General features: G+C 40.7%; 2 protein-coding genes across 3 annotated transcripts in view; one reads left to right on the forward strand and one right to left on the reverse strand.

Moving 5' to 3' along the window:
* Positions 1 to 8456, forward strand: part of LOC128733034 (dedicator of cytokinesis protein 1) — a 71416-nt gene extending 62960 nt beyond the window's left edge. Inside the window, exons 9-11 of one of the 2 annotated variants that reach the window (XM_053826583.1) lie at positions 1229 to 1304; positions 1372 to 1584; positions 7096 to 8456. In XM_053826583.1, coding sequence (XP_053682558.1) covers positions 1229 to 1304; positions 1372 to 1584; positions 7096 to 7581 — 775 coding nt within the window. In that variant the 3' untranslated portion in view covers positions 7582 to 8456. The remainder of the gene's footprint in view (positions 1 to 1228; positions 1305 to 1371; positions 1585 to 7095) is intronic. The other variant, XM_053826582.1, reaches the window with a different exon arrangement.
* Positions 8452 to 10930, reverse strand: LOC128733051 (cellular tumor antigen p53-like). Its single transcript, XM_053826624.1, has 5 exons — positions 10753 to 10930; positions 9971 to 10082; positions 9868 to 9910; positions 8682 to 9804; positions 8452 to 8611 (listed from the first exon to the last, which is right to left on the reverse strand). The coding sequence occupies exons 2-5, from the start codon at positions 10015 to 10017 to the stop codon at positions 8565 to 8567; spliced, it is 1260 nt and encodes a 419-aa protein (XP_053682599.1). The 5' UTR covers positions 10018 to 10082; positions 10753 to 10930; the 3' UTR covers positions 8452 to 8564.
* Positions 10931 to 13338: the final 2408 nt, after the last annotated feature.

Genomic DNA, 13338 nt, shown 5'->3' on the forward strand with positions numbered 1-13338 from the left:
GCAAGCACGAGGTCTAAAACGCGTGTTGGAAGCTAACCCGTGTACATTGTTTTGCGCCTATGCTTGCATCACTGATGTATACAAATAAGCCTCTCTCAACAGTGAAAATAGTAATCTATTGATGCCAGGAATTAATTGAATCGCTTTGCTTGCGTTTCTCTTCCTTATCTAACATTAATTTTGCGCATCGCCATTTCACCATCATCCCTAGTGACTTTTTCGAGTTCGATCGGTTGAGCCTGTCCAGCGTCAAGCTAGGAACCAACTCCGGCAAGCTGATATCCAACATCTCGACCAAGCTTGGCAGCAAAATTCGACAGTGTGTATTATTGTAACTTTGCCAGCCGGCTGTAAGCCGGTCATCTGTGTTTCCCTAAGGGGAAAGCTAAACCACGCATCTTTTCTTTTTGTATTTTTACGCTTGATCGCTTCCAAATGACTTCCGCCTGTGTAACGATGCCTACGGGAAACTCGCTGCCAATTAGATCGCTGCAAGCTCTGTAAAAACATTCGCAAGAAGTCTGACCAGAATTAAGTGCTGATTAGTTTAGGAACGTTTGCACTGTTTGAAGCGCAATTTGAGTAATCTACATTTTTCCATTACAATTATTGGTCGAGTGCTTGACGTGACCCATGTACGTGTGTGGGATTAAGCCTAACGTTTCCATAGAACTGAAACCTGGCTCGCAATAATTAAAATTCATAGTTCTTTTCACACGTTTTTTCTTCTCACAACACATACACATTTCACGTGAATATTACATTTTCACCTTATTATAAATGATGCTTACTATGAGAACGTCAAGTGTTCCAATCACGAAACCTGCCACCGCAAAATCTACTTAAACTGCTTCTGTTTGCTCTTTTTCCTTTTCATCCTGGCCATTTGTCTGCATCGCAATAACGTTGACCGTTTCTACTGAAGTAGACTCGATCTTTCGTCTCATTCGTTTCTTCATTCGAACGGGAAAATCATGTCCCAGAATATATTTTCGTTTTTACAGCATTAACCGTTTTTGTTTCTCGTACCTATAACTACATAAGAGTGTTACTTTTCTACTGATATACGTTTTTCTGAGTTTCTATCGCCTTTCGGAGGTGATTTGGATAAGTTTTTTCCTATTATTTTCGGGATGTGTTAGTTTTGCGTTATTGTTACCAATTTTACATATTATTTGTGTTGATTTGTATTGTTTATTTTGTGTTTTTTAAACCTTGTTTTGCTTAGAACATCCCTTGGAAGTTCTCCCGGTTCGAAGAGCAAGAAGGACAAGACGTTGACCAAACGAAGATCTAGCCGGAAGGTAAGTTGCGAAATTTAGCTGGAATATCTGGGTAACCACAGCGAGTATAAATTCTATACGCCTTCAGGTGGACCGTGACTCGTTAACGCTACCGGTTTCCAACAGTCTGTTTTATACGTCACCCATCACGGTAACAAGCGAGGTGGGAAGTAGCTGTAGCGACCGAGATAGTGCCATTTTACAGAGTGGACCGGCAAGTGTTTGTTCACCAGTCTGCTCGACGCCGACCGCAAACCAAAGTGGCGCCAGTTCGTTACCGATGGTGGAGTTAACTGAGGAGGTAAGTTGATATTCAGAGCACTGGGCACGTCCAGGTTCAGGATCTTCTACGATGACACAAAACCCCGATCTTGATGCCACTACGAGTCTCTTCGAGTTGATTGTTGTCTGCAACTTGTTGCCTGGTAGAAGATTCTGCATCAACACGGAAACACCTACGTCGATTGATGATCTCTTCGCTTTTCGCCGCAAGTCTCCATGATCTTTTCCCTTCCTTTTTGACTCTAAGTCTTCATCCGCAATCTCTGTTTGTGGAGGGTCAGTTGCAATATCTTCCAGTGCCGGTATCGTCGATTTGAATGTCCTACCGTATAGGAGCTCTGTTGGTATCCGGCTAGTAACGGAATGTGGTGTAGTATAGTACATCACTAAGTACTCTTGTAATTGGTGTACATCGATAGCAGCTAACTCCAACACAGCCAATACCACGAACTTGTTCTCTGTATCGAATTCCTCAACCGCGTTATGTTCAATTAAACGAGATAATGAATTAGCTATACTGTTAGCTCCTTTTCGATATTTCAAAACAGAAATAAACGACTTAAAGTGAAGAACCCACCGACAACTACCTTCAACTGGCTCTATTATATCATTAACCAACAGAGAGGTAACTTATCCTCAATCTTTTTCATCAATGCGACGTGAGGACGCCAAGGGTGCTGGCATACTGGGGTAACGTATTTATCTATCAGAATATCTACTTCCACGCGCTTAATCTTCGGGAACGGCCGCTTCTCTTCTATCTTAACTGAACTTACCCCGTGAATACTACTTAGGAAGACCAATAAAAAGTACGACTACTTCTTTGGCGGTCTCTCTACCAAGGAGACATTGTTGTCCCACTTGAATTACATAAAATCCAGCATCTTTAACCGTTACAAATGTTTCAAAGGTCCCAGCACAGTTAACGGCGTTGCCTTCTAACCGTGTTTTTCTTGTACCCGGAATCAACCAACATCTCCAGCAATTTTTTTTTTAGAAGGGGATTTGACTACTTTGTCCATTAATTTGAACTTTTGTAGTGTCTCCATCTCCAGCAATACTCCGCACAGTTTCATCCATAGCAATTCGTCACCGTCGTTAATGTTGAAAATGAAATGTCTGTTTTTCGTATGTTCATTTCGATGAGTTGCGATATCCCGAATACGCTCCGGTTTCACACGCTTGCTACTTTTGAATGTGTCCTCGAACTTGTTCTTCGTTGGAACTATCGTCCGGCATTTGTAAGCAAAATGCCCGATCCGTTTGTATTTGTTGCATTCTCTACTTCTTGCTGGACAAGCAACATCATTACTAAAGTGTTCTTGGCGACCACACCGCGTGCACTCCCTTGTGGACGAATTACAGATCTTATTTACATTGATATTTAGCTCATGAATCATCTGAGTTTGATGCTTAACGGACTCATAAGAATTCACCATGTTTGTCACTTCATCTATGTTGAGAGCCTCTTTTTGTAACAGCTGCTCTTTTAATTCTTTTGGCGCAAACAGAATCACTTTATCGATTACGCTTATCGATCTGCCCACTTCTGCAGTTTTCCCGAAATTGCATTTACTGGCTTGCTGTTGGAAACGAAGCATGAATTTGGCAAGAGTTTAATCCGAGTTTGGATTTAGCGTCCAAAAGAAATTTCGCTCGAAGGTCTCGTGCTACTTTGGAGCGAAATAGGAATCCAGTTTACTAATACCCACTGCGAATGTATCAACTCCACTTTCGGGATTGTGTTCTACATCAACACTCGGTAATGAAGCAAAAACTTCTTGTAAATCTGGTCCTGCCTTTGCGAGAAATATGTTGTGGTTCCGGGTCCTATCTTTTTCTCCAGTAGCACCAACGATGTAATCTGAGTTGCATTTGTACTTTATTCATTCATTGTGCACTACGTTCCTCGGTAAAGCCTTGAATGAAGTTAAATGGTGGGACATCCCACTTTTCCATGCTTGAAGACCTGTAATCCAGCAAAATACGTTCTCTATGTATTTTTGTTTTTTGTATTTCGATATTATTTTACCGTTTAAATACAATTCTGCCTTGGAGCCGCGATTTGTGAATAGCCTAGTATCGCTCCGAGAGCCGCTACCGTACAGTAGCGTTCCGTGACGCTCTAAAGCCGCCAAACTGGCCTAATAAACGCTGCTTAACAGCCGTTTGATAGCATAGAAAAATTCGCTCGAAGCAAAAATCGCTGTTTTTTCACAGCCGCTACCTTTTGGTAGCCTTCAATTTATCGTTCGTGACGAGACGATCGCTGTGTTCAATAGCTACTACGCACTGGTAGTATAATTCACTGTTTTCACAGTCGCTACTATTCCGTAGCATAGATATCCACCGCTAAGTACACTAAGTGTCGTTCGAACTGTAGGTTGCTATACTATGGTAAAGTAGTAACCACTAGAAGTTACTACTTTACCATAGTATAGCAACCTACAGTTCGAACGACACTTAGTGTAAACAACATAACCTCATTTTTAAGATGCAAACAGATTCTAGAAATAATCTTTCTTATTGAAATGAAAAATTTGCATTTTGCAAATGATAACACCTTACCTTTCCCTCCTCGTTTTAAATTTACCTAGAAATACTCAGAGGTGAGAGATACGCGGAAGCAGCCATCTTGGGAGCTAATCGAGCAGCGAGAATAATTGTCAAAAGGGAGCCAATCGAACACGTACACTGTTTGCTTAAAAGTTTGATTAACAAGTATTGAAATAGTTATGAAATCTACTTAAGCTATTGTCACGCACCTTGAATATTATACTCGGACACAGTGTGTATAAAGCTTTGCAATGCATTTTACACTGGTTAAGTTGAAAGATATATCGCTCTATTGTGCAAAATTGATGTAAACAAAACAGAAGCGGATCATGTGTAAAACAATCAAGTCACACTGCTACACCCAAGTAACCATAAGCATTAATCCAAAACCGTATATTGGAAATAATTCTGCATCCCTGGTGTCGCTTGCTTTTTTAGTTTTTTAAATGCCGACCGAATTTTTTTTTATTTTCCATAACAAGCAAACGATATGCCGTCGATACTTTTTCGATACGTCGATAATGTAGACAAAATTACATTTCGATTAAGCCTCAAACAAACACTAATAATGTTTATTGAATGCTTGTGGCGTAGCATTTTAATAACCCGCTATTTCGCCTTTTTAGCATTATGTGAGTTCTACAGAAGTATATAAAGATAAATATCCCGCATTTTGCACCTTACTGGACACCGCAGTCTAAAAGTGCGACTGGCACAAAAAGTGCGACAATGCGAATGCTGTGAGTGAGAAAGAGAAAGAGTGACAACTGCAATGTTGCTGTTTTGTTTTGTCATATACATTGGCATTAGAGAAAATAATCTGGATTAATCCAGGTACAGCTGCAAAGCACAATAAGCTTTTAATCATAGTTCTGTATGCTTATACAAAGTTGTCAAAGGACTACTGTTTTACCTGACTCACTGCGAATATGCGTATTATTGAAATAAAACGTATGTATTTATAACGCATATGCAGTATTTATAACGCAAATGCAGTTAATATCGATAACAAACGATTTTTTATAAGTTGTGCTTTTGTTATAGCATTGAATTTGTAAAAAAGTTGCATAAATAACCATTCAGTTTCACAATACAATTATTGCGTACTACTCGCACTCGAAATATAACGTTGAAGTACGTTCTTTTTAGTGATCAAAATTAACGATATTTTCGATACAAGGGCGATATTTTTCGAAACCTTTCGAACCAACACGATCCCGCGAACACAACGCATATTCGCAGTGGTGAGTCAGGTAACACAGTAGTGTTTAGTGCTTACTGGTTACTAGGGCAGCATTTTGCTCCGCAGCAAGTGCTGGCAGTTTTTGTACACTGATGCCAAATCGTTGGTTTTAGTTTCCGCATATCTCTTACAGTGAGTATTTCTAGTCCTGGGATACTCGTCACCAATTCGTTGAGCGTCTCGACACACGCAAGTCGGCTTCAACTTGGTCGAGCCTTCTAGCATGTTAAGTTTCTCTTCATCATGCCGGTGGAGTTCTTGAAGAGAACAGATTTCACTGCAAAGTCGTTCGACTTCCTTGCGACGTGGCTGGCCTGTCGTAGTTTCCCCACTCTCGCCAGGTGTACGATGGGAGCATATCCAAGAAGTGCCTGCAGCTCGTGGTCATACGTCTGTGACACTCTCCGCTTTCCGTTTGCACTCCGCCAAAAATAGTCCGCAACACCTTTCGTTCAAATATGCCATGCACTTGTCTTTTGTAAGCAAAGCTACAGTCTGAAGTCTGTAGAAGGCTGCCGGTCTGATTAGCGTTTTGTACATCGTCGGCTTTGTGCGACTGCATATGTTCCTCGATCGAAGCATCTTGTGAGGGAAAAGAAGGCTCGACTTCCAGCTTGAATGCGTTGTTAAATCTTCTTACTCGTATTGCTGTCGGCGGTAATCAGATATCCCAAATATATTAACTCATCAACCACTTCCAGTTCAACGTCGTTAATAGTCACTGTCCGAGGGAGGTGACCGTTCTTTTCTTTAAAGCCTTCACTCTACACTTGCTCCAGGCTAGCTTCGATCAGCCACGTTAGTTTGTTCGAAAAACCGTTCTCGTGCATTATCTGCCATAGCTGTTCGCACTCGACTGTATCGTATGCTGCCCTAAATCCAGGAAAATATGATGCGTGGGCACGTTGCACTCCCAACGTTTGTACTGGATTTGTTGGAGAGTACAAATTCGATACCTCGCCTTTGTCCATGCTAAAGGTTCCAAGTCGAATTTCCTTGATTGTTCATTGTATTATTACATAGTTTTCCTTATTAGGCTACGCTACCAAGCCTCGTGATGTGGCTGTCGTCCTAGTTGTAGTGACGAGACAACAAATTTCTTAATTCATCCGTGCTCTCCTAATCAGACGCTGTCGTGAGCCGCTGCTGGTGTGGAGTATAACCACGCAGCTGGTTGAGAGATTTCAAGGCCGCATTAGAGGCCGCTCCTAACATGGGAACAGATGCTCATGCCCTCTTCCTTGTCGCCCTAAGTTTCCACCGAAGTTGGTTATCCGATCTCCGCTAAGGTTGCTCGTATTCCGGTTGGTACGACGAGAAGGTACAGATAGGAGTTGCTGAATAAAAGGCTAAGGACCATTATGGGGTCCATGTTATACCTCGAAATACGCGAGGCCCCGATGTTACGCATTATCCAGCCGATCACCAACCAAGCCCCAACCATTTTTCGGTGAGAAAATTTGGTAGTTATTAGCGCGGGTCTTCATAAATCCATCCTGGTCCTACGAATTCTCTTGCTATTGGGGATAAACGACATAGAAAGATCTGGGAGAGCACCTTGTAGGCGGCGTTGATCAGCGCAATGTCGCAGTAATTACTTTGATTGATGTAATTAGTTCTATATTGCCGGGTGGAATGATAACATCTAGGAAAATTACTACTTCGTGCTTTGAGTATTGTAGTTGACTTTGATCAATATTCATGATTTCACAACCTTTTATTTTGTTCTAGCTTCACCCAAAACGACCACTTCGCTCAGAAGTGGAAAAGGAGAAGCGCCTGTCGCGACCTCCGAGTGTTGTAACACCCACCCTTAGCATCAAGACGCTTACCGGTGGAAGCGTGGATACTACTTCGCTTGGTTCTGCCGAGAGCAGCAGCAATCGCAACTCGATAATAACCAATGGATCTACTACGTCGGAGGATGATCTGGTTCCACCACCGTTACCAATGAAAACCCGTGACAGTGATTACAGTAACCTTCCGCTTAATGATAGTGTTCTTCACAGACGGTTAGCTGGTGCTAGCGGTCATTACATCAGTTGTAAACCTTTGCCAACTGTTCCGAATACCGCGGCTAGTACCACCGTAGTTATTAACTCATCCTACGACGTAGTAGAAACGCGAAACAATAACGTAATCGTGATTGGAGCCTACGACGAGCGAAAAAGACCTCCGACTCCTCCTCCAAAACCATCGAGAAATTCCAAGGTATAAAAAAAATTGAAACTAAAAATCAAAATTGATCAGTACAAATATTCTCCCTATCCGCAAACTATGATCAGTAACTCCCGAAATGTAGGATGCACATAGAAAAAGCATTTTAAAAAGATATATGTAGTTAGAGTAATTTTACGTGTCAAAAGACTTCTTAATCGTTAAATCTTAGAAGCTCTGTCCTGGATAGGTCAACTTTATAGAAAAGATGGAAATAGTATTGCAATTCTTGAACAAAAGGAAAACATCGCAAAGCCATTTATTTTTATTTTCTATGCACTACTTTTACTAGCCGGCAAAGCCGTGCTGTTTTTACTTCCAAATCGGTTTAATGGTAACAAATTTTTCGTTGTTACCGATTATGATTAGCATAGTTCAGATTTCGATCCAAATTTAAAGGGGAAGACTTTTTACCTCCATCGCAATTCACAAAGTACCAAAGACGATAGGACAAAACCATCTGTACATTGATTACCATTATTTTCGATTACGCGAATAAGGTTAGGCTAAACGCACAGACTAGTAGGTATGCTAGAGTATCAGAACAATAACAAATGCAACAAGAGCTTGCGGAAACCAGTTTTCCTATCTTTGGTAGGTTATCGAGATGCTAGATGGAAAATAGTAACATTATTTATAGATACCTATTTTCTGTAGGTTTAGTTTTGTCACATATCAAGACAAATTTTTTACTTCCATGCACATACTTATGTAGAGTCGTATAAAATAAATAGACAATTCAAACCATCACGGACGTTCGTCGCTCTTTGAGTTGTTTTTGTTTCACTATATAAATATACGGAAACATGCCAGTCTAGTCGGTATGTCATCATTTGAAAGAAACGTCCCATATATGTTTAGTCACTGGTTTGTTCTCTATTAAGTAGTTATCAGGTAAATTTGTAAAACGTTAAACGCTAAACTTAATAAATAAACTTTTAAAAAACAACATGCATACATTTTGCACCGGAGGGGCTCCCATGTCAATCGCTATCCACACTAGTCTGACTGTTGGCCATTCCGAAGTTAGCTAAAATCCAAAAAGAAAAATTACTCAGTATCCCACTCTAGCCAATCGCTGGATTCCTGTCCGTGCTTACATTTGCTTCGTCGAATGTCATGCACATACTGCATCAGCTGACTGCGAACGGTTTCGCTGGAGGAACGAACGATAGCCGCAGAGACAAGACCAACCGCGTTTTCGACCAAGCGTTTGGCCATCCGACGACTTGGCAGTGTGATTTGCACCGTTACTGGATCGATATCGTATCCTCTTGTACCCGGTTCTTCTTTAATGTGAACATTTGCACCGTTCTGCTGACTGTAACCGTAGCGAACCCGTTTCTTGCCACGCTTCATATTTAAAGGTTGCGCCGCTTTGCGCTTTCGTATGCTTTCTTCCATTGCCGCATTCTCTTCGTTTAGCTTGTCTCGCTTAATGTTGGTACAGATCTTAATTTGAAACGTCTGCCGGCCTAGAATTTGACCAGCCTCGTTTTCTAGTGTAAAAACCAAGGCGGTAGCGCGACGGTTTATGGTGCGACAGGAATTCTGACATACGAATTCTAGTGTGATTCCTGCCTTGTTAGAATGTCCCATCGGAACTAAAACCGCCAAACGTTCTTCGAAAACTTTCCCATCTTTGATACCTACATAGGTAACCTGCTCATTTTTGCATCGTGCTACATGCATTTTAATATCATCTCCTATGTCTAGATTGTCACTACAACGGTGATTATCACAACGGCTAACCGGATGGTGCAGATCCTCTGGTGCTGAGCATACAACCATGGCTCGAACGAATGTGGCCGTATCTGGGGCTGCTGCTAAGGAAACGTTAAATGTGCATGTGTTTCCCATTTTGACGAAAAGTTTGCGCAATTTTCCCGAGAACATCCAACTGGTTTTGTCACTGGATTCGCTTGGAAGGCTTACCTGGAAGTTGATCCACGGCAAGAGCATTGCGTCCAGTGATGGAAAAAGCTTTAAATGCTCGAGCGTTGTCGATGTTGGTTTATTGTTTACACGAGCTGTGTATACTTCTAACTCGATCGTTTCGCCTGGAACTAGGTTGTCAATGCTTTTTGATGTCACCGGAATCTCAAAGCCCTCGGAGTGTGTGGCAAAGTCGTTGTTATTTAGAACCCGGTTCGCATCATCTGCGTATGTTTGACTGTTGAATAACTGCATTGTTTGACTATCTAAATCCTTCAACTCATATTGCTGTTTTAAGGAAAAATTAAATTAGAACCGATAGCTTTGTATAGTTATTTGACTGGAACTTACCGAGTTTCCAGTTAAAGGGAACATTTCCTCGTCGCTATGAACACTGTGCGGAGAAGAAAGTTTATATTAATCACTGGTTGTTTACAAATGATGAAAAACTCACTCAATTTCTCCGTTAAACTCGCCTTTCAATTCCTGAGAGTCGACCATTTTTGGCAGTATTACTATTTTCACACAGTATCTTCTAGTAGCCACTGTTTTGGACTCTTGCGATGCTGAAATTGAATGTAAACAAAACATTAACGGTGATATGTATTAATGTTATTCCCTCAAACGGGAAGCTTTGTGTGTTGCACGGCCAGTTATGTTTGAATCAAAACAAAGCAAAGACATTGCGTGTGACACGGTTCTATGCAACAGTTTCTACTCCAATCTGTTGCTGATGCTGGTTTGGAGTTTTAGCAGGAGACAAACAAGAGAAGAGGTCGCGAAGCAATTTATTTTATGCAATGCCAAACATGATCATTCAGGAACGATGCATGCTCCAAACTCAGGTGTGTTTGTTTTGATGCTTGAAGATTTATTTGCACCGGGATGAGATACCGGTGTTTTGAACTTATACTTATATCTTTAAAAATCTAAATGTATTTGCTAATATTTACTTCCTGTTCAGATTTTCTTTTTATTTTTCTTACGGCTGTTAGGTATATAGAATTCGCCAAATAATCCTTTTTATAAGAATTTAAAAGCCAATTTGATTTTAAGTTCGAGGATGAGTCATGGACCAACTTAGAGAAATAATCGAAAAATGGCGAGTCCTCAAACAAAAATTGTCTTTTTCACAGCGATTTACGTTTTCAAACGATTTGGCGGCTTAGATCACCGAACAATGAAAAAACTTTCATATTTTCATGTAAAACGTTTTGTTATTTTAATCCAGCTTACCTGATTTTCGTTTTTGATTTTCCGTCCGAATGTGTTTTTGGTTACAGACCGGCTTGATGCCGTTCTATGCCGCAAACAACAAATTAAGAATGTTATTTTTAGTTTTACTAGAAACACGGCTAATCAATCAGAACTTTTTTACGCACAACAAAAAGTATTTCACAAGACTGCACAAGCGGACAGATGATGGCCGACTGACAGAATTTGTGCAAAATGCAAACCAGGGGGGATCTATTGCTGTCAAATTCCATACATGTGTGCGTTACCGCAGATGGTGTTTGGTCCATGACGTTTGTACTGTCATGGACCAAACGGCGTGTGATTGATTTCGAGCCAAGGGACTCGCAACTCTATTTTTGTCTGCTGCAGTTGACAGAAACTCAAACCCAAACACGCAGCGCAATTGTCGTTTGTATTGTTTTGATCCCGATAATGCATTTATCTGCTTTTTAGCGTAAATAAAACAAACTAAGAAACTTTTCGAAAGCTACATATGCAGGCAAGAGCAGCAAATCGATAAGAAAAAAAGTAGCAAGAGCGGCATTGAAAATTCTGGTCACCTGCCTGCCCCTTCACATGTGAGTTTCACAATTCCTTACCGATAGATCCCCCCTGATGCAAACCTTGGCAGGCACCAGATGTCAGTGTCAGCTAGGGCGGTGTTGGGTTGCCAGATGTGAAATAAACCAAAATAAACAAGCTTGACCAAGAGCTGTGCTGTGATTATTTTGTTAAGGGGGATTTTGAAAACGCTATACATCAGGAATTCCATCGTCCTCTCTACAGGCTGTTTTACAGTTTCCGTATAAACATACAAATAACCCAAATAACAACGGTAGCTGAATTGCAAGAGCAATTGCTGTTTACTGGCTGCTTTAAGGTGATCAAAGCTGCATAAAGAAGGCACTTAAATGGTGGTTGAACAAGCAATGTTTAAACTACTTTAAGTTCTTCAAGCCAGTTCTCTCTCAAAGGCTAATAAACAGGCTTAATAGCGAGTTTTTCTGCTAAACAATCCGCCTCTAAACAGCCATAAACATAAAACCGTTTTACGGCTGCTTAAAGGTGTTAAAGTGTACAGTAGAGGCTTTCATGAGGCTCACAGCCACGGGGTAAATCACTTCCTGCATAAATATTCAATATGTGATAAATATATTTACTATGTTAAATGTGTCCACCTCATCATGACAACTCTTCCCCTCATACTGTAATGGGACTTGATAGCTCAAGATCCTATTGAAAAAGGTGGAAACTTTCGTAAAATATTCATCAATATCGGTAAATATATTTAGCACCCGGGTAAAAGTATATGTAAATGTGTATATTTATTTAGTATATTCGATAAATTACTTAATAAACCACTTCAAAGTGATTCGCCCCGTGCTTACAGCGTTCAAACTACTTTAAGGCTGCTTAAAGGTGTTAAAGTGGGTTTACAAACTACTATCAAGTTTTCATTCGGCTCACAGCACACATACTGTCAAATCAAAGAATTTCGGCTGACAGCAAAAGTTTGTCAGTTATCGACATTATCGACTGCTTTCAGGTGTAAAGATATTCCCACTGTCTGTTCTGCAGAGGCAGATGGGGCGGATCATACGATGAGTGCTTGTGGACCAGACGATAGCGGGTTCAATTTCTGAAAAAACACATGCATTTTTAATTAGCTTACTTATACGAATTAAAGTTATCCGAAATTAAAAATATCGCGTTCGACAATGTTTACGGCAAAATAAAAATATCGCGTTCCATTTTTTTTAATTTAAAAATAGATTTTTTTGGCTACAAAAAGGTTGATGAGACGTTGATTAGGCGACTAGAAAACCATATTGCATAACTATTACTCGCCCTAAAAATAGAATTGACAGCATTGTGTAAACTGGCTGTTTAAACGTGCGCAAAATCCTCTATTAAGCTTCATTACAGCTTTAAAAGCAGCTGTTAACAAGCTCGAAGCTTGATAAAATCACCAGATTTAGATGTTTAACAGCTGAAAAATTTACCTCGAAGCTAACTAAGCATCTATTTCGAAGCACGAAGAAGCTTCCATTAACGTTTATTGTAGCTTTGACTAATAACAAGCCTGAAGCGTGATAAAACACGTGATAAAGCGTTATACGGCAAGCCCAGTATTCAGAAAATGGCTAAAGCTGGACGGATACGCTGGGCAAGACATGTAGCTGGAATGCCGGAAAACAATCCTGCAAAAATGGGTTTCGCATCGAATCAAGAAGGAACAAGACGAAGAGGTGCACAGTGAGCGAGGTGGCAAGACCAGGTGGAGCGAGATCTGGCGAGCGCTAGGTGCCCGCGGAACTGGAGACCAGCTACCCTGGACCGAATTAGATAAAGGAATTACGTTATGCAGGGCAGGGTTATAAGACGTAAGGCCAACTAGTAAGTAAGTTGCTCACGTAGCATTCGTGAAGTATTTTGCAAATTACATCGCAGTTGAATTTTTTCATTGGCGCATTCATTGGCAATCTTTTCTGTAAGGAAGGTAAACTACAGAAACTGAATTAGAGGAAGGCCTAAGGACTCAATAACGCGCATTGTTGGCTTAATTATTTGATTTCTGACAAATAC

This window comes from Sabethes cyaneus, chromosome 1, assembly GCF_943734655.1.
Source record: "Sabethes cyaneus chromosome 1, idSabCyanKW18_F2, whole genome shotgun sequence".
Lineage (NCBI taxonomy): Eukaryota > Metazoa > Arthropoda > Insecta > Diptera > Culicidae > Sabethes > Sabethes cyaneus.

Coding starts and splice junctions, on each gene's coding strand:
- LOC128733051 (XM_053826624.1), bottom strand. CDS start 10,017: ATGGTCGACTCTCAGGAATTGAAAGGCGAGTTTAACGGAGAAATTGA. Junction 9,911..9,970: donor GAGTTTAACGGAGAAATTGA/GTGAGTTTTTCA, acceptor TTCTCCGCACAG/TGTTCATAGCGACGAGGAAA. Junction 9,805..9,867: donor TCCCTTTAACTGGAAACTCG/GTAAGTTCCAGT, acceptor TCCTTAAAACAG/CAATATGAGTTGAAGGATTT.